The sequence below is a fragment of the Gorilla gorilla genome, chromosome 20, assembly GCF_029281585.2.
Source record: "Gorilla gorilla gorilla isolate KB3781 chromosome 20, NHGRI_mGorGor1-v2.1_pri, whole genome shotgun sequence".
NCBI lineage: Eukaryota > Metazoa > Chordata > Mammalia > Primates > Hominidae > Gorilla > Gorilla gorilla.
In genome coordinates, this window is record NC_073244.2 from 20,199,165 (window position 1) to 20,222,699 (window position 23,535).

Here is a 23,535-nt window from a genome sequence, read left to right on the forward strand (position 1 = left end):
AGGACTCTGCAGGCTGCAGCCTCTGGGATCAGGAGGAGGAAGGGACTACCGCCCTGAGGGTCCTGGTCCAAGGGGTGCCGCCCAGCAGGGAACCAGGAGGGAGGGTGCAGGGCTGGGAGGTGGAAACTCACGCCTTCTCGGTGCCGTAGCTGCGGTAGTCAATGGCAGCCGCGATGCCCACCACCAGGGCTGGGAAGCAGTAGCCACCCAGGTAGTAGTACTTGGTGCGGGAATACTCGCTCTCAAACACCTCCACTAGTAGCAGGTAGAGGTGCACGCCCTCCAGGCACAGCCAGGAGAAGGCAGCCAGGAAGAAGTAGTGCAGCAGGCCGGCGAAGATGGGGCAGGCAATCTGCGGGGAGCACCGAGGGTGAGGGGCTGCTGCCTGGACAGGTGTCCCCCTTCTTCTCCCGGCCCCCAGGCGCTGGCCGTCACCTGCCTAGAGTCCCAGCCCACCTCATACTGAGTCTTGTCGATCCCGACCAGGAAGAGCAGCTCAGCCAGGAAGAGGTTGATGCACAGGTTCTTGTGGATGGTGTTGCGGTCGGTCTGCAGCCCCCGCAGGAAGCAGAAGGTGGAGATGCAGATGGCCAAGCAGACCAGGGAGATCACGATGCCCACCCAGGTGATGACCGACAGCAGCAGCTCGTTGATGCGGCCCTGGTACTGGGGACAGGAACAGGGGGCATGCTCAGGGCCTTTGGTTTTGCACGCTGGGCTCAGCCAGGTGCCAGCCACAGACAGGGCCCTGGGCAAGGCCATGGGCCGCGAGGACCTCTGGTGCCGCCAACCTGGCAGCCCTCACCCCTCTGCACGCAGCAATGTGCTCACTTCCTCATGCTCTGGAAGGCTTGTGGAGAGATGACCAACATAACACCAACTTGCTTCTCCAGAGTGCCTTGGGAGACGGTGGGACCATGGCCATAGAGGACCAGACGCATGGCCTCATGCCCCAGGCAAGACCAGGGGCCCCCCACACCCATGGGGCTGGCCTCCCCTGGTACTGCCCGTGATCTCTCTAGGATGCCATGCAAAGCCAGGCCAGCAATCGGGCCTGCCTGGAGGAGCAGAGCGCCAGCCAGCTTACGATCTCGCGGTGAGCCATGAGCACAGCAAAGTTGGTGAGGTGGCTGCAGGCACACGTGGTATGGGTCTTGTTGGACTCCACCAGGCGGCAGCCTTGGGTCGACCAGTAGCCCAGCATGGAACGCTCCGAGTAGTTCCAGAAGGAGCAGTTAGCATTGAAGTGGTTCTTGTCCTGTTGTGTGGTGGCGCCAGGGTGTCAGAACTAGAGTCAGAACCGGGGAGTCCCATTCCGACCCCCCAACACCTGGCTACAGGGATGGTACCAAGTATCAAAGAAGTGCCTGGGGTCTGGGGCTCCAGTTGACATTCTGAGAGTTCTGGGGACAAATGGCCCAAGCTACTAAAGTGGAAGAACCCATAACTTGTTCTGGAGGTGAGCACATGGAGGGGCAGGTACACAGCCTGGGAACACAGAGGGTACAGGGACCCCCATGGAGGGAGGGGGACGGCTCAGCTCACCTCCAGGTGGGCCACGGTGAAGATGACAGGGTCCATGAGGAAGACGCGGCTGGACTCCTTGTTGATGGATGCTGCGATGACCTGTGAGTTCACCACTAGAGAGGCGCCCCCAGGGCCACCCGGGCCTGCTTCGCCGGCCAGCTTCACTGTGGCATTCTCCGTGGACAGGAAGAGGCCCAAGTTGTTGTAGAGGATGAAGACAACTTTGACCACCCCTGGTGAGAACAGGCACATTTGGATGTGTCAGCATCCTCAGCTGGCGCACCTCCATCCAGGCCCCTGGCTTCCCAGCTCAGCCAGCTCCTCAGCCCTTGGCCACGCTGGCCACTGGGACCTCTGAAGCCAGTCCATAGCCCAGGCAGGTGGGGGTCAGGGAGCCCTGTCCACAAGACCACTGCTCAGCTGAAGGCAGTTCTAAACAGCAGGGCAGTGTGCCAGGACACACAAGCTGGGCCTCCGATCCACCCATTCTCACTGTGTGACCTTGGGCAAGCCCCTGACCTCTCTGAGCCTTCATCTCAATGGCCCCATCCTCTCTGAGCTGTGAGGCCCAGGAGCCAGCTTTGCAACTGTAAGGCTCACCCTTAGGGCTCTGCAGCACTTCAGGGCCCATGAATCCCCTCAAATTTTACACTAGCATGAGAAAAGGTCAGCACCGCTGCCCTCTACAAATGGCACAGAGACGCTGGCACAGAGCTGGGGGGTGGGGGTGGGGCTGCTTCACCACCCGAGGCCCCGCCGGGGACACTGACCATTGCGGCTGTTCTGCTTGATGGTTTTGGCAGACAGCTGGATGGAGTTCTTTCTCGGGTACTCCTCCTGGGGGAACACCAGCTCCTGCACCTGGCCCTCTGTGTTCAGGACTGTGACCTCCAGGACTGTGGGGACAGGGGAAGGCAAGGCACACACAGTTGGGGTCTGTTCCCAGTCCAGGGGCTCAGGCTGCAGAACGAGACTCTGGCAAGATGCCCAAGGGTCGGGTAGCGCCCCTGTGGCCTCCAGGCCAGAAGCCCGTGGTTTAAGGTTCGTATCTGAGTTTCCCCTGGGTGATTGTGGCACTCACCCACGTTCTCCTTGGCAGCCAGGAAGCGGGCAGGCTCCCTGACGTTGTCGGCCAGCAGGAAGGCGCCCTCCTCCAGGACGTCCAGGAGCATGGTGGCCGTGTGCACCTGCTCCGTGGCATTCATGTCCTTCCAGGACTCCAGAGCTTCTGGCCGGAGCAGATTGTCCACTGTCTCCACCACGGCCTGCACAGGCAGAGGGCATGGTGCTGTGAGCTCCCCAACACCCTCTAATTCCTCGGGGTGGGCTCTGCATGCCCTCTTCTCAACCTCCACCCCTAATCCCCCCATCAGCTGGAGCCCACGGTCCTTACACTGGGACCCCCTGGGTCTCACCTTAATATAATCCTTACAAGTTCTCTCTCGCTTGTGCATCTAGAAAGAGATGGAGGTGATGTCAGGCCAGGCCTCTAGGTGCCGGTTCCCTCACCCTAATACTGTCACATCTGGATAGCTCTCTCGTCTGCAGTTACCACTGACCTAGGGCTGGGCTATCAGCAAGACATTCCTCAGGGATCCCCAACCCCCAGGACCATCCGGGGGCAGCACAGGAGTGAGACCCAGCAGTCCTTGGCGGAGGGGGGGGGTCCTTCCTCTCTGAGGAAAGGAGTGGAGGTGGCAGCCTGGCTGGGAGGTACCAGGTCAGGTACTTCCCGAGCCCCTGGGGGCAGGCGCCCTCCCCATACCAGGTCAGCGCCACCGCCAGGCCCCACCTTGTTGTAGTTCTTGCCGGCTGACTCGCGCTCGATGGGCCGCAGGGCCTGCAGCTGGGCATCCAGGATGTCCAGCAGCTGCTCCATCAGCTTCACGGAGGAGGAGACGTCCCCCGCGTAGATGGAGCCCCGGGTGTGTCGGGCCAGCTCGCTGGCGATGTTGGCTGCGTTCTCCCCACTCTTGATCTGCATGAGGTGGGGGCGGGGAAGGGGAATCCCAGGACTGTCAGGGACCATACTGCCCTCCCCGGCTTCCCTGGCCTGTGCAGCCTCTCCTATCTCTCTCTCTGCTTCCCCATCGCCATCTGCCCCTTCCCACCCCATCTGTCCCTGCTCCCTTTGTAGGCCAGGGAGGTGACCCCACAGTCCTGCCTTCCAGACCTGCCAGCCCATGTCTCCCCAGTTGCTCCACGACCCCCGCTGGGCCCTGGGCCCGAGCACATGTGCCTGCCTGCGAGGGGTGGTGGCTGGTACCTTCTGGGCCACCTGGTTGACCCAGGGGGAGGTGCAGTTGCTGAGGTCAGGGCCCCGGGGGTTCCAGAGCCCCAAGGCTGGTAGACACTGGAAGGAGGCAATTCCTGCAGGGACAGACAGACAGGAACAGACAAGGGAGCCAAAGGGAAGAAGAGAAGGATGGGACGGAGAGGGGGAAAGGAGATGACAGAGAGCGGGGGATGAGCGGGCGAAGAGGGAGGTGAGGGAAACATGGAGAAACAGACATGAAGCGGGCTGGACAGTCGAAAGAGGCGCCACTCACTTCCCCTGAGCTCTCCCTCCTGCCCCCTTCTGTCTTTGCCTCCAGAGTTAGAACCTTCCAGCAAGGCCCATCTTGAACGCCCCCTCTCCACGAAGCACCTGCCAACCCTCCCCTCAGATCTCCAGGACACGCGGCCCTGCCCTTTTTGCACTTCAGCTGGCCATCCATGTGAAGCTGACTGTGCCTGGGGCTGTGGCAGGTCAGCCTGAGGCCAGGAGCCAGGTCACCTCCTGCGGACTCCCTGCAGGTTCTGCAGGTGGGGCCAGGGGCACTGAGTGGCTCCTGTGCCCTGAGAGCTCTGCTGGTCACTGGGGATGACCCCTGCCCCCAGAAAACCTCTGCTCCGCAGTAGAGACCCCCACCCACACATGCATCTGTGCTAAGCTGCTGGGGGCATGGCCCCCATCCCTCCCCTGGCTGCAGCCTCTGTACTCACCTCGAGTCCCCTTGGGGCAGGGCCTCTCCACCAGCATGCCCTGCTGGGTGGCCGGCCACTGGACCCGCCGTACCTCTCGGGGCTCGCAGAAGAGCTCAGGGGACACGTGTAGATTCGGGGCTGGGGGCCGCCGGGTGCTGGGGACTGGGGCTGTGGCTGGAGGCAGATCAGGTCCCAGCTGGTTGATGGCACCCACTGGGTGCGTGGTGAGGGGTGCCCGGCGGAGCGGGGTGGTGGCTGCGGGCGAGGCTGTGCTGGTGAGGGGCGTGGGCCTGGCTGTGGTGGTCGTGCTGAGGGGTGGGGAAGTGGCTGGGCCTGGAGAGGGGATACGAGACAGGGTCATCCCCATGCTCGGGGCCATGCCACAGCATGCTTGGGCAGGGGGTCCCAGGCCATCTTAGCATCTTCCTCATCTACTGAAGTGGAAACACGTGGCGGGCCCCGCTGGGTCTATGAGTTGATCTCCCCTGGCCTCTCTGTGCCCACCAAAGTCCCTTATGCCCATGGGACCATATAAAGTAGCAAAGGGTGGTAAAACTCCACGATGTGTACCATAAGGTCTGAGAGAACGGTCAGGGGAGAGGCAGGGACGGAGGTGTCTGGGGGACAGGAACCCTCCCAGGTTGAGCCCCTGAGGGCAGGAGCCCTCCCCAATCCAGGTCAGCCCCGCCACCAGGTGGGGGCTGAATACCACCGCCCCCCATCCTCGTTCTAGCTGACTTTGGCTTATGTAACCTGGCTATGCTCCTTCCTTCTGGGGGCCTCAACTCCCCCTTTTGCAAACAAGATGGGGTTAGATCGGGCTCCCTGGAGCCCTGGGGTGGCACAGAGCTAGCAGGGCAGCTAAGGGGGGCAAAAGAAGACTGCAGAGTTGCCCTCAGCCCGGTCAGCATCAGCAGCTCAGCTCTTTTGTGGATACTGGACTTCCACCCAGGATTTTGGTGGATCCAAGGGTTCCTGGAGTAAAGGTGCCCAAGCCCCTGGGACAGGCACTGCAGTTCAGTGGTTGGGAGGCTGGGTTCAAATCCTCACATAACTGAATCCCCTACCCACACAGTGCCTCAGCGTCCTCATCTGAAAACAGGGCAGTAAGGATCCCTGTGTCACAGACCGTGAGGAGATGAGTCAATGACTGTGAAGTGCTTAGAACAGCGTGTCACATGCTGCGAATTTCCTTTACCTCCCGATCCCCAAGAGCTCACAGGATGGGGCTCCCCACCCTGGGACCCAGGGGTGGGTGGGGGTGGAGGGGACAAAGGCAAACAGGCTCCATGCCTGGAAGTGAGTCGTCCTCACCAGCACTGGGGTCGGGCGGCCCAAACTCCAGGCTGTAGCGCACCACGAAATAGTTGTTCCAGACGTACAGCTGGTTGTCGCGAGGGTTGTAGTCGACGGAGGAGATGAACTGGTAGGGGTTGGGGAAGGTGAGGCTTACAGGCTCCTCGCGGTTGGCATTGGTGTTGAAGGCATAGTCCACGCGGTTGCCAGCCGCCTCGCTGTCATCATCCACGTACACGGAGCGCAGCACGTACAGGACCCCACACACCATGAAGGCGTTGGATGCTGAGCGCTTGTCGTAACCCGTCTCCCACGTGCCCTCAAAGCGCAGTGTGTAGGGGTTCAGCTGGCTCACCACCAGCCGCCCGTTGTTGCCCTCGGTGGCGTAGATGACCCACAGCCCGTTCTCATCCACCGCCAGGTCAATGTCGGTCTTGCCGCCCCAGCGGTAGGGCGAGGTGTCGTGGTAGTTGGCGGTATTGATGACCGTCTCCCCGCTCTTGATGCGCGTCCGTAGGTCATACTTGACGATGTTGCGCGTGCGCTCCTTGTTGTAGAAGACGGCACCATCGTAGACCACAAAGCCTGTGCCATCCACGCGGTTGGGCAGGCGGTAGGTGGTGGTGTGGCGGGCAGCCACGTAGTCCTCCCACGAGGCGTACTCAGTCAGTGTGTCCGTGCGGTAGGGGATCCAGGGCATCACGTAGATGCGGTCACCCGCCTGCAGCGGGTCCTTGCACCATGCGCCAGACTGGTGCTCCGACTCGTGTGTCGAGGTGGGCTCCAGCACCTTCTGCAGGGTCCCTGGGCACACGAAGACTGGGCAGAGTGGGCGGGAGGGGAGGAGATGGGAGAGAAGGGGCAGAGGCGAGAGGGAGGGGAGAGGGAGAGAGAGAGAGAGAGAGAGAGAGAGAGGGGGGAGAGAGGCAAGTTGGTCACGCTGCTGGTGGGGAGCCAGGTTGTCCCCTCCTGCTGCTGCAGTCACGGTTGCTTGGTAGGGCTGGTGATGGGAAGGGGGTTTCCGGGCTGGGACCCGACCCCCTCCCCACGCCCTGCCCAGCTGCCCCTCTCCCTGGAAATGTGAACCCTGAAGGCCATTAAGAGCGGGGTTAGTGAGGGGAAGTGGTGCCCCTCTTCCCTTCCCTGGCTGCTAGAGACCCCACAGGCTGGGGAGGAGTTTGGCAAGAGCCCTCCCAGAGGTGGTCCTGTGTGATTTAAGTGGGGGCAGAATCTCCCCCCTACAGTCACTCCTGACTTTGACGGTCCAGGGACTCAGCACCCGGCCCCTTCTCCCTCTTCTCTGCCACTTAGGGAAGAGCTAGGGTCCAGGATCCCATCCTTCACCAACCACACCCGGACAGATTTTTTTTTTTTTTAACTCCTCTTTCTTCCTCCTGCAAAAATTGCAAGGTAGAGTGATGTTTCCATACCCACTGTGGGTGTCAGGAGTGTCTCCCTATTCCAGGCTGGGGGAAGGATAGGGGTTTCAACTCTCTCCCCAGGTTCCTGATGCAGCCTGCTCCCCACCCCCCACCCGGTACCCACGAAGTCAGTAGCCGAGGAAGGGATTCCCAGAGGCAGCTCCCAGGCTAGGACGGGGAATGAAAGAGTCTGGCCCCTCCTGGAGGGCGCCCAGCCCTGCCCCCAGCCGGCAGGGTCTCTCATGGGGTCTGGCTCAGCAGCAGACAGTGGCACTGTGCACAGGGGTGGGGGTGGGGACATGGAGAGGGACAGGGCTCCCGGGAGAGTTGGGGAGGGAGAGGAGAGCTGTGCAGAGGGAAGAGAGACAAGGGCGTATGGGGCTTGGCGAGGTCCTGGCTCCGTGGGAGGCTGCGCTGCAAACCACCTGGGAAGAAAGGGTTAGTGCTGGCGGAGGAGAGAGGGGTGAGCAGAGAATTCACTCCAAGGCCCAGGCCCGACTGAGGGTCCCTCAGGGGGGCAGTCCCAGGTCCAGCTCGGAGGGGGCAGGGGAGGGAACCAGGCGCTAGGATAAAGACCCAGCCCGCCCCAGCCAGGCCCCCCACCTCCCCTGGCCCGGACCCCGATTTACCTGCGACCATCCCCGGCTCGGGAAGAGGGACCAAGGCAGCGCTGATGTCAGAAAGGTGGGGGGCCCCGCCCCACCCCCCCAATCCCTGAAAAGGAGGAAAACCTCAACTGCATCTCGTTGGCCACTGCTGGCCGGCCCACCCTTGCCCAGTCACGTCCCAGCGCCACCTACTCCTAACCTCCCCTTGACTGATCCGGGGGTCAGTGTGGCCAGACCCCCCACCTCCTCCCAGAGTGCGCCCCTCCATCCAGGATGGCCGGGCCTCCCTCACCTCCTGGCTGACAGAACCCACACATAGGCCAGGGCGAGGGCACAGGGCGAGGGTGGAGGGTTTGCAGTGAATTCTCTGCTCCTGCTTGGCATGTCACCAAAGCAGCTGGCCCCGAGGGGATCGGGGGGCTGGGACCTGGCACCGGCTTGGGGGGCAGCCCCAGTGGCAAGAGGGGCTTGGGCTAGTCCTCATTCCCCACCTCCAGCAGGCTCGGGAGGGAAGGGGACAGGCAGCACTCCCTTCACAGCATGGGAACAATGTGGCTCAGGGGCCCCCTGGCACAAAGCAGCCAGGATGTAGTTTTTGTAGAGGGAGAGGAGCCTGGGACATAGAGCTGGGCAGGAGCCAAAACGACCCTGGCTTGGGCCCTGGGGACTGGCCATCCCCCTGTCCCTGATGCCCTGAGGGGTCGGCCTGCACACTCTGTCCAGCACACTGGCCTCTGCCCAAGCCGGTCCCCACCCCCACCAGGTGTGTGGCATCTGAGGGGACGTGTTTGTGAGAAGGGGACGGTGGGAGGCCTCAGAGCCTAACCTGCTCAGAGGGTGTCGGGGGGAGAAGTGTGGTTAGAGGTCAACCCAGGGGAAGAGGGAGAAGATGAGGAAGGGTCTGTCTGGGGCCTTGGACAGCAAGGACCCTTCACCAGCACCAAACTCCCAATCCCTCCTCTTCCCTCCCTTGCCCCGTCACCCCACCCGCCCTGCCCTGGCCCTCGAAGAGAAAAGCTCCAGTGGTGCCGCATCCAAACCAGTGGGCCTGCAAGAAGAGTGGCTGGTGCTGGGAGGGAGAGAGACTCCAGGAGAAAGAGAGGACAGTGGAGGGGTGTGGTGAGGGGGCGGACCTGGGGCCAGCAGCCCAGGCCTCTCTGAGATGGGGGAGAGGGGAAGACGGGGAGGGGAGCAGCTCAGAGGGACCCTGCCCCACCTCCTTCGGAAGGGATGCTCCACAGACCACTGTAATTTCAAGGCAAAAGGGATCCCTAAAGGCCATGTCCTCCAGCCCTGCCCGCTGCTGCCGGCCTCAGATGGGTAAATTTCCCAAAACTTTCTGGAGAGGAAATGGTCATCCCTAACATCTCACCCTAGAAGCCCCTCAGCAGCAGCACCTCCGCTCCCCCCAATAACAGCCAGTAATGGCCAGCCCCATCCACTAGGGAGTTCTCTGCCAGAAATTACGGAGTCTGTGGAAGTCCCCAGACTGTGCCCCCGCCGCCCGCCGCCCATCTCCCTGGTCCTCTAACCACAACAGCCCAGAAGAAACCCTGACTGCAGCTTTGCAAGTGTGAAAGAAACAGAGAACACGCTCCCCCACCCTTCGCTCCCCCAACCACGAGGCCCACCCCCGCCCCCTCGCCCTCATTTTTTCATTTTTTGGCAGGCTGCCCCCTCCCAGGGCTGGGGACAGCTGACACCCCTCCCCAGGGCTGGGCCCCCAGCTGGTCAGAGATGGGGATCAGGTTGGGGGTGGGGAGGACTGGTGCTCCATGCTCCAAAACAGCTCTGGGCCTTAGAAACATCAAACCAGAAGGAACTTAAGCCACCAGGAGCCCGAGACATAGGAGAATCTGCTCCCCAAAAGGAAAACAATGGTGTCCCCTCCAGCCCGCCTCCCCTGAACCAGAAACATGTTATAAAAGGTACAGGGGAAGGAGGAAGAGAGAGGGGAGAGACAGAGAGAGAGAGAGAGAAAGAGAGAGAGAGAGAGACAGCTCACCCGGTGCCCCAGTGGGGGAGCCGGGGAAGGGAGTCCCTCCCTCCCCACCCGCCCTGGATGCTTATACACTTCTCCTGAAGGAGGCAAAAGAAGTATGAGAAAAGGCCAGGTCCCCCGAAAGGGCCAGGGACCAGGAAGGAGGGACAGAGAGAGACAGAAACAGCGAGAGAGAGAAAATCCTGCCCAAGCTCAGAGAGGGGCTTCCGTGGGTATCTGGAAGGTGGAGATGCCCGTGGTCGCACCAGGGCTGGTCCCACTGGGAGGACAACCCAGGGTGGGGGATACCGACCGGACCAAGTGTGGGTGGGGGAGAGAAGAAGGGGCCGGGGGTAGGGCAGGTCACATAAGTATGGTATAGGTAGAACAAAGTGTGAGTTAGGGGTTAGCATTGGTAACAGTGCGTTTACCTTTCTGCTCCACTTCTACTTTAAGCATCGGAAGAGAGAGAGAAAACAAATTGAAAAAAAAAATGTGCAAGAAAAAAAGAGAAAAAAAAAAGAGATTAAATTGCTTTCGTTTCTTTTCTGGCAACACGCCCCCTTTTCCTTTCCTTCCTCGCTCCTGCTTCCCCAACCCCTTCCGTAGCATCAGCTCGGGCCCCCGCCCCCAGGTCCCTTCCTCTGGGGGTGGTCAGGTGGGGTGAGAGGGTGCTGGGGAGACAGTCAGAGGGACGAGGGGGACACACACAGGAGGGAGAAGACACAGAAAGACACAGGGGTGGTAGGGGGGTACAGGCAGGCAGACAGAGCCCTCAGGTGGGAGGGGGCACCCTTGGTGCAAGGGGGGGCAGGGAGTAGGGAGCCCCAGCTGGGAGGTGGGCTCCGGTCAGAGGGGGCACCAGGGAGTGGTGGGGTGGATAAGCCACTCGGCTCCCTTCCCACCCTGCCTGTTGCCCTCCTGCTAGAACCAGGGGCCCCAGGGGAAGGATTTCAGTGTCTCCCAGGGCCTGGGCCCACCCTCAGCCGAGAAACAGGCTGAACTCCTTCCCCTTTGTGCTGGCCTCACCCAGGTCCAGCTGACTTCCCCCAAGCCCTCACAACCCAGAAGAAGCAAACACAGAGAGAAGGTGGCAGAGCCAGACACAGAACGACAGGCAGATGGGCAGTTGCACCCGGGCCCCAGAGAGAGCCAGGGTTGGGGAGACGGAGGCAGAGAGGTGGCGGGGGTGGGGGACACAGACTGGGTGGGACAGCAGGTGGGGGCACAGACACGCTCCCAGGCTCCCCAGGGGCAAGTCTGAGGCTCGGCTTCTCTGCTCAACCCACCCAGGGCCCGGGGGCCCAGGAGCTGGGAGCTCCGCCCTGCCCGCTGCCCTGCGGACGGGCGGCACCTAGGGGAGGAAGGGGCGCGGTTAGACTGTGCTCAGCTGCAAAGCAAATCCAGCATTAGTCGGGCTTGTCCAGTGTGTGGGAGGGTTCCCACACATCACGTGCCCCCTGCCACCCACCCCTGACCCACCCTCACCAGCACTGGGGTCACCCCCAGCCTCTGAAGCCCTGGGACAGGTGGCTGCCCAGGCCGCTCCCCCTCTGCATCCCTGGCCCCTCAGGAACTTCTGACTGGAGGGACTGGCTCTCCTGGCCCCTCTCTGAAGGTTCCAGCAGGGAGCTCCGCAGGGGCAGCCTCTGCCTCCCTTCCCAGCGCCTCACCCAGGGCCTGGCACTCAGGAGATGCTCAGCGAACATTTTGGGGACAAGTGAGTGCCTGGCCTCCCTGTCCTCTAGCTACCTCCTGTCCCCGCTTTAACTCCAGCCTCCGTCCTCTGGAGCATCAGGAGTTATCTCTGCCCCCAACATCCACCCCGTATGTGTGCACACACGTGTGCGCGCGCGTGTGTGTGTGTGCATGTGTCTCCTGTCTCCCCAAGGGCTCAGGCTATCTCTCTTCCATCAGACAGGCAGCCACCCATCCTCTGAACTGTCCTGCCCTCTGTCCCTGGAGCCTGCCTGGTCTCTGTCAGTTGTGGCCCCTGGACCACGCTCAGGGCCTCGGCTCCAGGAGGTTTCTCAGCTCCTCTCCTCCCCTAGCTTCTTTCCTGCGGCTTGACCTGAGCCTCTCGTCTACTTGCTTTGGCTTCCACCTGGACCGAGGAGTTTTTCCTGCCCTTTATCTCACCTGCCTCAGGAGAAGTTGGGTTCATTATCCGTTGTTATTTTAATTTTGATTACCATAGCAATAATCGTAATTGACAAGAGGCATTACAAGGAGTTGCAACAAAAGCAACGACTACCAAGTGTCCAGCACTCACAAGGGGCCAGCAACTATGCTACGCACCTCACTGGCCGTCTTTTGAGAACCCTGTCTACAGATGGGAAAACTGAGGCACACTGAAGTGAGGCCACATGGCTGGCAGAAGCAGGCACCATTTCCTTTGCATCTACAGCTCGGGTGCACACAAGCTTGACACGCGTTGTCGCTACTCCTTGTGGCTTCCCAGGGAAGGCTTTTGACCCCTCTCCACCCCATCACAGATGAATAAACAGGCTCAGCTGGCTTAAAGGGCATTGGTAATATTACTGAGCACATCCTGAACCAGGCATGGGTCTGGGCGCTGGGGCTGCGGGTGAAGACGAAGCCTCTGCCCTTGGGAAGTTTACACTCGGCACTCAAAACCCTGCCACCAGGAGCGACTTTGTGGCCGGCCCTGGGCCAAGCGCTTCTCACATGTCATCTCACGGACTCACACCTCCTTCCGTAGTGGCCCAGAGAAATTAAATCATTTGCTCAAGGTTTCAGAGCCAGAAAACTCAAGAGCCCAGTCGAGCCTTGAACCTACACCCATCTGACTGCCCCCCTGTGCTGAGCTCGCTGCCTCCCACCCCCCTTCCCCGCTGTCCCAGCCGCGGGAGTCAGCTGTGTCCCCAGTGCTGTGGGGAGGCTTCAAGGAGCAGATGGGCGTCCCCCTCGGTGGTGGCTGAAGGCCTCAAGCGCTGAAAGGAAAGGACGAAGAGTAAAAGAAGAATATTACGGAAGCACAGAAGGGATCCTGTTTCCCCAGCATCGAGTCACCTGTGAGGAGAAATCAAAGGCTGGCAGGGAAGGTTGGGGTGGGAGGGGAGAGGAGGGAGAGTTACAGGGCCTCTTGGTCCCCAAACCCGGCCCGCCACACTCAGACACCCTGATGGCCCTGCCTTCTCCCCACTCTTCCCGAAGGCCCTACCACCAGGTTGACTACATGGAACCCATTGTGGGAGGAGAAGGGAAGGGATAACGGGAAGGAGGGAGGGAGGAGAGAGGGCAGGAAAAAGGTGATGTCAAGGGTGGGGTGCTGAGGAGGAGAGACCCTGTCTTTGATCCCTTTGGCCAGGTGCAAGATGGCCAGGCTCCTGGCTCCCCAGATCACTTTCTTCAGGCTGCCTGGAGGCCACCCTCAGTCCAACATGGCGGCATTTCCTTTGCAGACAGGAAGTGCCACATGGTAATGGGGAAACCAGTGAGGAGCTATGAATCTGCTGAAAATGCCCCCCAGCCCTTCACCCTGAATCTGCCACCAGGCCTCAGAGGATGGTATCCCACTCTATGGGTGTAGAGTCCAGCTTCCATGATTGGGAAGAAGTGTGTGGGGAGTGAGGGTGCTGAGAGAAAGGTGTTGAGAGGGGCAGTGGGGTAAGTGAGAGGGAAGAGAAGGTAGATGAGAAGGGTCAGAAAAGGTCAGAAGGGTCAGAAAAGGAAGGGATGTGAGAAGAGGAGGGAGGCAGATGGGCGAGAAAAGCATAGAGGCCAAGGGAGAAGAGAGAGACGTAAGTGTGCCAGGCAGAGCACGGGACCATGGCCTGGCAGTGTGGAAATGAGTATAGGGTGCATGAAGAAGCAGGGTGAGTGGGCTGGGGTAAGGAGAGCTGGAGAAGGTGCCCCCACAGGAGGGGACAGAGTCTGTGAGGCGGGGGAGCAGGCACTGAGTGTGGACACTGGTGTCTGGGAGAAGAGAATGTGTGTTGGAGAGAGCAGGCCCAGCTGTCCCCACTGTGCCCAGGCCCCATGCATGTGTGCACATGTGTGATGGGTCAAGGTGTCTCCTCCTCACTCACTCATGCGAGAAGGGCCCGCATCCGCACAAGGAACAAGATGACTCACTGTAGGGGACACAGTCGTACTGCACCTCCAGGTACTTGTAGGTCCCAGGACAGGGGTCAGGAAAGGCATCCGAACCGGCGACCACCACGCACTGGGTGCGGTTGTTACACCTTCAGAGGAGAAACAGGGCATTGGGAAAGAAACACATAGACAGGGTGGCAGGGGTGGGGGTGCATGCTCCAGGGTCATGGTGTCATAGACACCCCCAAATTGGGAAGGGGCAGTGGAGCTGGAAACCAAGTGATATAGTTTGGATCTGTGTCCATACCCAAATCTCATGTTGAATTGTGATCTCCAATGTTGGAGTTGGGGCCTGGTGGGAGGTGATTGGATCATGGGGGCAGTTTCTAATGAATGGTTTAGCACCATCCCCTCCGTGCTGTTGAGATCTGGTTGTTTAAAAGTGTGTAGCACCTCCCCCGTTCTCTTTTCCTCCTACTCCAGCCATGTACGGCGTGCCTGCTTCCCCTTCACCTTCTGCTATGATTGTAAGTTTCCTGAGGCCTCCCCAGAAGCAGAAGCTACTATGCTTCCTGTACAGCCTGCAGAACTATGAGCCAATTAAACGTCTTTTCTTTATAAACTACCCAATCTCAGGTATTTCTTTATACCAGTATAAGAACGAACTAACACACCAAGCCCAGAGGCCTTGTGTGGGCACTTTTTGTTTCCTGCCTGCTCTCTCTTTCCCACCAGGGTTCTTCTACTTTCAGCCCCAGCACAGCATCATCCTCAGGGCTGAGAAGGAGGAGTCACCCCCTAAACAGTGCTTTCCTGGCCACCCCTCATCTCTTTCATTGTGAGTGTAGCTGACACTATTATATCCTTGGCATTTTTCTTTAAATGGACTTTAAAGCCCCTGCACTGTTCACTGGAGAGTAATACATGTGAAGCCATGCACGTGAGGTGGTGTCTCTGCAAACTTACGATCAATGAAATGTTCAGTGTCCAGCTGTGTCCACTTCACACCATCTCGTGGACACATCCCACCCTTTGGGCAGTGCTGCTGTGCAGACTTATAGCCAGGGCAGCCAGGAGAGAGCATCCCCAGGGGAAAGCCATTCTCAGTTCCCAAGAGGCAACTCCTCCAAGTCACTGTCAACTTCCCAGGGGGCTGGCTAGCATGTAAGGGGGAACCTATTTAACAAAAAGGTGTGTCTCATCTGCTGTCTGTCTGTCCCCACTGTCAGGGTCCCTGTCCCTTGCAGCAGGCTGGGGCTAGGCCAGGCAGGACACGGGCATGCAGGACATAGTTTGAGAGGCTTCCCGACAGGTATGGGGCAGAAGAGGCCCTGTGTCTCCCCTTCAATCGTGCTCTTAACCAAGGGTACTAAACACAGGCAGACACTTGAGAAGGGACTAAGGATCTAGCAGTGAGAGAGAAAAATGGGGGGCAGGATGGGGTGTGGGAAGATCTGTCTGTATCCATCCACCTCACCCTCTTCTTTAAAAATAGAACACTGGCTGGGCGTGGTGGCTCACGCCTGTAATCCCAGCACTTTGGGAGGCCAAGGCGGGTGGATCACCTGAGGTCAGGAGTTTGAAACCAGCCTGACCAATATAGTGAAACCCCGTCTCTACTAAAAATACAAAAATTAGCCAGGCGTGGTGGTGCATGTCTGTAATCCCAGCTACACAGGAGGCTAAGGCAGAAGAATCACTTGAACCCAGGAAGCGGAGGTTGCAGTGAGCCAAGACTGAGCCACTGCACTCCAGCCTGGGTGACAGAGTAAGACTCCGTCTCAAACAAAACAAAACAAAACAAAAAATAGAACACTGGGGCAGGGTGCAGTGGCTCACACCTGTAATCCCAGAACTTTGGGAGGCTGTGGTGGATGGATCACTTCAAGCCAGGAGTTTGAGAGCAGCCTGGCCAACATGGTAAAACCTCATCTCTACTAAATAAACAAAAATTAGCCAGGCGTGGTGGGGCGCACCAGTAATCCCAGCTACTCGGGAGGCTGAGGCACAAGAATCGCTAGAACCCAGGAGGCAGAGGTTGCAGTGAGCCGAGATCGCATCACTGTACTCCAGAAGTAGACAATTCATACATTTTAAGTTGTGTGCTGTTGTGAGTAGCCTGATGAAATCTCATGCTGTATGGGGCGTGTCCATGCTGTATCTGCTCCCTGTCTGTCAGTCACTAGTGGTCATCTCAGTTATCCATCAACTGCCACGGTTTCACAGTGCTCATGTTCAAGTAGCCCTTAGTTTATGTAACAATATTTTACTACTAAAAATTATTATTGTTGTTGTTAGTCTCTCACTGTGCCTAATGTATTTTTTTATTATTATGTTTTGAGACAGGGTCCCTCTCTGTCACCGAGGCTGGAGTGCAGTGGTACAATCTTGGCTCACTGCAGCCTCGGCCTCCCAGGCTCAAGTGATCCTCCAGCCTCTGCCTCCCAAGGAGCTGGGACTACAGGTATGTGCCACCATGCCCTGCTAATTTTTTGTATTTTTAGTAGAGATGGGGTTTTGCTGTGTTGCCTAGGCTGGTCTCGAACTCCTGGGTTCAAACAATCTACCCGTCTCGACCTCCCAAAGTGCTGGGATTACAATCATGAGCCATCACACCCAGCCTATTTTATTTTATTATTTTTTAGACAGGGTCTTACTCTATTGCCCAGGACGGAGAGCAGCGGTGTGATCATGGCTCATTGTAGTCTCGACTTCCCAAAGTGCTGGGATTACAGGCATGAGCCACCGCATCTAGCTGTGCCTAATTTGTAAATTAAACTTTATTATAATTAGAGCTGTATAGGAGAAAACATGGTATATACAAGGTTCAGTAGCTCTCTGCAGTTTTAGGCATCCACTGGGGTTCTTGGAGCATTTCCCCAGTGGGTAAGTGGGGATTACTGTACCCAAAAGAATTTAAAACAAGTGTTTAAGCAAATCGTTGTACACGCACGTTCACAGCTGCATTATTCACAATCACCACAAACGTGGAGGCAGCCCAAACGTCCACCAACAAATGAACAGCTAGGCTGGGCGCAGTGGCTCATGGCTATAATCCCAGCACTTTGGGAGGCCAAGACTGGCAGATCAATTGAGGTCAGAAGTTTGAAACCAGCCTGGCCAACATGGTGAAACGTCGTCTTTACTAAAAATACAAAAATTAGCCAAGCGTGGTGGTGCATGCTTGTAGTCCCAGCCACTTGCGAGGCTGAAGCAGGAGGACTGTTTGAACCGGAAAGCGGAGGTTGCAGTGAGCCGAGATCATGCCACTGCACTCCAGCCTGGGGGAGAGCAAGACTCCGTCTCAAAAAAAAAAAAAAAAAAAAAGAGCCTCCAGGCTTGGTTGTGGAGCAGTGGGGGTTGGGGACTCAGCGGAGAGGAAGCAGGACTAAGGCCCCCTACAAGTCCTTCTGGATGTGACTCCAGAGGCCTCATCACACTCCCTCAGCCCCGGTAACTATTCTGCACAGCATTCCCCACGGACATGGGAACTGGGCCAGATGCTGTACTAGGTGCTAGAGAGATAATGGAGAAGGATGCAGTCCCCCAAAGCTGGTGTTGAATGAAGTCAGCAGGGAGAATTTGGAGAGGTGGGAGGAAGGGGGCTCCCAGGGAGGGGGCCCACAGCCTAAGCAAAGGCTAGAGCCTGGACTGGGAATGCCTATGCAGGGCACCCTTGGCAGGGGTGTCAGGAGACAGGAAGCGGGGAAGAGAGGCAAGATTGCTGGAGGGGAATGGCAGTTTGAGAGAGAGACAGAGAGGAGGAGATGATGAGGCGCCTCCAGCCCAGCCCAGCCCAGCTGTCTCAGCCACCTGAACACTGTCATCCCCTGCCCAAACCTCTCCTGCTCTCCTGGGGCTCTCAGTGACCCGCTCCTCCCCTAGTAACACACTTTTTTTTTTTTTTTTTTTGAGACAGAGTCTCACTCTGTCACCTAGGCTGGAGTGCAGTGGTGTTATCTTGGTTCACTGCAACCTCTGCCTCCAAGGTTCAAGCGATTCTCCTGCCTCAGCCTCCCAAGTATCTGGGACTACAGGCTCACACCACCATATCAGGCTAATTTTTGTATTTTTGGTAGAGACAGGGTTTCACCATGTTGGCCAGGTTGGTCTCGAACTCCTGACCTCAAGTGATCCACCCGCCATGGCCTCTCAAAGTGCTGGGATTACAGGCGTGAAACACCGCACCTGGTCTGTTTTTTTTTTTTTTTTTTTTTTAGAGACAGGGTCTTACTCAGTTACCCAGGCTGGAGTGCAGTGGTGGGATCATAGCTCATTGAAGCCTCAAACTCCTGGGCCCAAGTGATCCTCCTGCATCGGTCATATGAGTAGCTGGGACCACAGGCACACACCACCATGACTGGCTAATTTATTTTTTAGTTTCTAGTAGAGACAGGGTCTTGCCATGTTGCCCAGTCTGGTCTTCAACTCCTGACCTAAAGCGATCCCCCTGCCTCAGCCTCCTGAAGTTCTGTGATTACAGGCGTGAGCCACCGCGTCCAGCCTGGGTGTAATTTGAAGGAAAGGCTGATCAGCTCTATGTGGACTGACTGTGGGTGTGAGAGAGGCTTGTGCAGATTTGCACACGTGGTGCCTCAGCCTGGGGCAACCCCTCCACGCTCACACAGTCACAAACAACTCAAAGAAGTACAAATACACTCTCAGTCAACCACACACAAACCCTCATCCACATACACACATCTGCCCACAGACACAGTTAAATACACAAAGACACAGCCACACCCACCCACCCCCACACACGTGCACCCATCCACCCCACCACTCAGATATGAAAACACACACCTCAGTCAGCCACACACGCTCACACACATGCTCACACCCACACCCGCTCACGTACACTTAAACACACCCAAATACACTCAGACATATAACCACATATTCACCCACAAACACCCACATTCACACACACATCCACCCACCCAGATACACACTCCAACAGTCACTCATACACACTCAGACACAAAGACATGTTTAGTCACACACATCTGCACACACCTACACCTGTTCACATACACTTAGACACACAGACACACTTAGTCACAATCACACACATTTAGTCACACACTCAAAAATGCACACATACACTCAAATACACACACAGGCCGGGCGCAGTGGCTCACGCCTGTAATCCCAGCACTTAAGGGGGCCAAGGCAGGCAGGTGAATCACCTGAGGTCAGGAGTTCAAGACCAACCTGGCCAACATGGTAAAACCCTGTCTGTACAAAAATACAAAAATAAGCTGGGCATGATGGTGCGTGCCTGTAATCCCAGCTACTCGGGAGGCTGAGGCGGGAGAATTGCTTGAACCCTGGAGGTGGAGGTTGCAATGAGCTGAGATCACACCACTGCACTGCAGCCTGGGCGACAGAGCAAGATTCTGTCTCAAAAATAAACAAAACAGGCCGGGCGCAGTGGCTTACACCTGTAGTCCCAGCACTTTGGGAGGCCAAGTGGGCGGATCATGAGGCAAGAGATCGAGACTGTCCTGGCCAACATGGTGACACCCCGTCTCTATTAAAAATACAAAAAAATTAGCTTGGCGTGGTGGTGCGCGCCTGTAGTCCTAGCTACTCGGGAGGCTGAGGCAGGAGAATCGCTTGAACCCAGGAAGCGGAGGTGGCAGTGAGCCGAGATCGCACCACTGCACTCCAGCCTGGGTGACAGACTGAGACTCTGTCTCAAAAATTAAATAACTAAATAAAATAAACAAAACAAATACACCGTCATACTCATAGATGCATGCAATCACACAGACACACTCCAAGTTACAGTCTTGCATGCTCAAGCATTCACCCCACACACAATCACTCACACAGGCCTGTGCTTCTATCATCTGTGCTCAGGTGTCTCCTCCTTGGAGTAGCCTGATGAGCTCTCCAATCTGGGATGGGTGGGTGCAGTGGCTCATTCCTGTCATCCCAGCGCTTTGAGAGGCCGAGGCAGGAGGATTGCTTGAGGCCAGGAGTTTAAGACCAGCCTGGGCAACATAGCAAGACCCTGCCTCTACAAAAAATAAAATAAAATTAGCCAGGCATGGTGGCAGGCGCCTGTAGTCCCAGCTACTCAGGAGGCTGAGGCGGGGGGATTGCTTGAGCCTGAGAGGTCACAGCTGCAGTGAGCTGTGATTGTGCCACTGTGCTCCAGCCTGGGCGACAGTGAGACCCTATCTTCAAACAAAAAAAAAAAAAAGAGTCTGGGATGAAGGGAAAAGTCCTCCCATGACACCTTCGCTCTGTCCTGCTGTTCTTTATATTTTACAAGCTCCAAACTGCCCTGGCTAAGGCTGGGCATGATGGCTCATCTCATGCCTGTAATGCCAGCACTTTGGGAGGTCGAGGTGGGCAGATCACCTGAGGTCAGGAGTTCGAGACCTGCCTGGCCAATTACAAAACCCTGTCTCTACTAAAAATACAAAAAAATTAGTCAGGCGTGGTGGCGTGCGCCTATAATCCCCAGCTACTTGGGAGGCTGAGGCAGAAGAATCGCCTAAACCCAGGAGGTGGAGGTTGCAGTGAGCTGAGATGCCACCACACTCCAGCCTGGTAACAGAGTGAGACTCCGTCTCAAAAACAAACAAACAAACTGCCCTGGCTAATCTTGGGATGGAAGTTTTGGAAGCAAGAGGCTGGTGGGGGGAGGGACTTCCCAGTGTATGTATGGGTATAGGCCTCTGTCGGGGGCACAGGTTGGCTGTGGGGAGATGTACTGGGTCTTATTCTCATCTGCATAGGGCCCAGCACCTATTAAGTGCTCAGTAAACATGTGTTGAATGCATAAAAAAAAGATGTAAGGTGAACAGGTGCGCTGGCAGGTGTGCAGTGCTTTTAGGCGGGCATTTCATCCAGGAACTGCCACGAGAGCCCACTCACCTCTGTGACATGATCTTGAACGCGTCCGGCAGGTAGCACTGCACATTCTCCATCTGGAAAGGGTCAGCATCGCAAATCTTGTCGTCCGTGCGCCCGTAGTTGGCATTCTCCACCATGATGACGTCGCTGCCGGGGCACCGCAGCTCGATGGGGTAGCCTTCACACGCCAGCTCCCGGCGCATCAGCCCGAACGGGAGCCCGGCCCGGCTCAGGCCTGCGGGGAGGGTTGGGGATGGTGTCACTCCTGGGCCTGGGCCAGGAAGGGAAGACCCTACCCACTGCCAAGAAAACGCCACCTCTGGCTCGGCTGTGTCCCGGAAGCCAGCTGAGGCAGCCTCAGTTGATTCAGCTGTAGAATGGGCCTCTCAGTGTGCCCACTTGTGTAGTGAGGACATTAACTTGGCCCAGAGAGTGCCTGGACTCTCAGCTCCTAGGAAGTGACATCTGAGCTTTTGGAATGCTCTGCTTGATAAGAGTGACTGTTTTCCTGGGGTCCTCAGGCTACACCAGATATGCTGTTATGGATTGAACTGTGTTCCTTGAAAATTCATATGCTGAAGTCCTAACCCCCAGGACCTGAAAATGTGACATTATTTGGAGATAAGGTCTTCATAGAGATAAATTCAAATGAGGCTATTAGGGTAGGCCCCAATCCAATATGACTGTGGTCCTTATAAAAACGGGCAATTTTGGCCAGGCACAGAGGCACACACTTGTAACCCCAGCATTTTGGGAGACAGAGGTGGGCAAATCGCCTGAGCCCAGGAGTTTGAGATCAGCCTGGGCAATATAGTGAAACCCTGTCTCTACCAAAAATACACAAATTAGCCAGACGTGGTGGCACACACCTGTAGTCCCAGCTACTGGGGAGGCTGAGGTGGGAGGATCACCTCAGCCCAGGAGGTTGAGGCTCCAGTAAGCCATGATTGTGCCTTTGCACTCTAGCCTGGGCAACAGAGCGAGACCCTATCTCAATAAAAAAAGAGGGGGTGGGGGGTTGTTGTTAAGATAGGATCTTCCTCTGTCACCCAGGCTGGAGTGCAGTGGTACGATCATGGCTCACTGCAAATCTCAACCTCCTGGGCTCAGGTGATCCTGCCTCAACCTCCCAAGTAGCTGGAAATACAGATTCACGCCACCATGTCCGGCTAATTTTTTAAATTGTTTCATAGAAATGGGTCCCTTTTCTATGTTGCCCAAGCTAGTCTGGTCTCAAGCAATCCTCCTGCCTTGGCCTCTCAAAGTGCTAGGATTATGGGCCTGAGTCCTCGCACCTGGCTAAAAGGAGAAATTTGGGCACAGAAGTGTACAGGGGGAAGACAATGTGAAGACACAGGAGCAGGCGGCCATCTATCTATAAGCCAAGGAGAGGCCAGGTGCGGTGGCTCACACCTGTAATCCCAGCACTTTGGGAGGCTGAGGCGGGTGGATCACCTGAGGTCAGGAGTTTGAGACCAGCCTGGCCAACGTGGTGAAACCCCATCTCTACTAAAAATACAAAAATCAGCTGGACGTGGTGGCATGTGCCTGTAATCCCAGCGACTTGAGAGGCTGAGGCAGGAGAATCACTTGAGCTGGGGAGGCAGAGATTGCAGTGAGCCCAGATCGTGCCACTGCACTCCAGCCTGGGTGACAGAGTGACACTCCACCTCAAAAATAAATAAAAAATAAAAAAAAAATAGGTCGGGCACGGTGGCTTACGCCTATAATCCCAGCACTTTGAGAGGCCAGGGCGGGCAGATCATGAGGTGAGGTGATGGAGACCATCCTGGCTAACACGGTGAAACCCCGTCTCTACTAAAAATACAAAAAATTAGCCGGGCATGGTGGCGGGCACCTGTAGTCCCAGCTACTCGGGAGGCTGAGGCAGGAGAATGGCCTGAACCCAGGAGGCGGAGCTTGCAGTGAGCTGAGATTGCACCACTGCACTCCAGCCTGGGCGACAGAGCGATACTCCGTCAAACAAACAAACAAATAAATGCCAAGGAGAGAGGCCTCAGAAGGAACCAACCCTGGATGATACCTTGACCTCAGACTTCTGGCCTCTGCAACTGTGAGACAATCAATGTCTGTTGCTTAAGACACATGGTCTAGGCCGGGCTCGGTGGCTCACACCTGTAATCCCAGGACTTTGGGAGGTTGAGGTGGGCGAATCACCTGAGGTCAGGAGTTTGAGACCAGCCTGGCCAACATGGTGAAACCCCCATCTCTACTTAAAAAACTACAAAAATTAGCCGGGTGTGGTGGCAGGCACCTGTAATCCCAGCTACTTGGGAGGCTGAGGCAGGACAATTGCTTGAACCCAGGAGGCGGAGGTTGCAGTGATGGCATGCAGAGATCATGCCATTGTACTCCAGCCTGGGCGACAAACAAAGACACATGGTCTCTGGTACTTTGTTAGGGCGGCCCTAGTTAATGAATATGCTAACAGGACTTGGGGCAGGAGCTTTGGGTCACATAGTCTCAGCTGACTTCTAGAGATGCTAGAGATTCAGCTCAGCCCTGTAGGTGGTCTATCAGGGCTACAGAGTACAGAACTGAGCTCCAATACAGACCCTGGATAACAAGGCTTGGGGGAGCCTCTATGGTTGGCAGTACACCATGTGTGTTGTCACACATTGTTGCCGGGAGAGTTAACACTGTCCAGGACTCCACTGAAGCAGGTAACTGGAAACTCCATGCATGGAACTTTCTTGGACTCTGCCCTATGCACCTCTTTCCTTGCCTGACTTCTATTTGTTTTGAGACAGAGTCTCGCTCTGTCACCCAGGATGGAGTGGAATGG

The 23,535-nt window shown here is 57.0% G+C and overlaps 1 protein-coding gene across 9 annotated transcripts in view; it reads right to left on the reverse strand.

Moving 5' to 3' along the window:
- Positions 1 to 23,535, reverse strand: part of ADGRL1 (adhesion G protein-coupled receptor L1) — a 59,128-nt gene that overhangs the window by 9,068 nt on the left and 26,525 nt on the right. For 2 of the 9 annotated variants that reach the window (XM_055371969.2, XM_055371966.2), the window contains exons 3-16: positions 20,751 to 20,964; positions 13,899 to 14,008; positions 10,232 to 10,246; positions 5,809 to 6,609; positions 4,513 to 4,827; positions 3,794 to 3,897; positions 3,320 to 3,505; positions 2,943 to 2,981; positions 2,609 to 2,792; positions 2,298 to 2,423; positions 1,546 to 1,760; positions 1,088 to 1,258; positions 457 to 666; positions 132 to 352 (exon numbers count right to left, since the gene is read on the reverse strand). In XM_055371969.2, the coding sequence (XP_055227944.1) occupies positions 132 to 352; positions 457 to 666; positions 1,088 to 1,258; positions 1,546 to 1,760; positions 2,298 to 2,423; positions 2,609 to 2,792; positions 2,943 to 2,981; positions 3,320 to 3,505; positions 3,794 to 3,897; positions 4,513 to 4,827; positions 5,809 to 6,609; positions 10,232 to 10,246; positions 13,899 to 14,008; positions 20,751 to 20,964 (2,911 nt within the window). Of the gene's footprint in view, positions 1 to 131; positions 353 to 456; positions 667 to 1,087; positions 1,259 to 1,545; positions 1,761 to 2,297; positions 2,424 to 2,608; positions 2,793 to 2,942; positions 2,982 to 3,319; positions 3,506 to 3,793; positions 3,898 to 4,512; positions 4,828 to 5,787; positions 6,610 to 7,840; positions 7,926 to 10,231; positions 10,250 to 13,898; positions 14,009 to 20,750; positions 20,965 to 23,535 lie in introns of those variants that run through there. The other 7 variants (XM_055371962.2, XM_055371968.2, XM_055371963.2 and 4 more) reach the window with 6 other exon arrangements.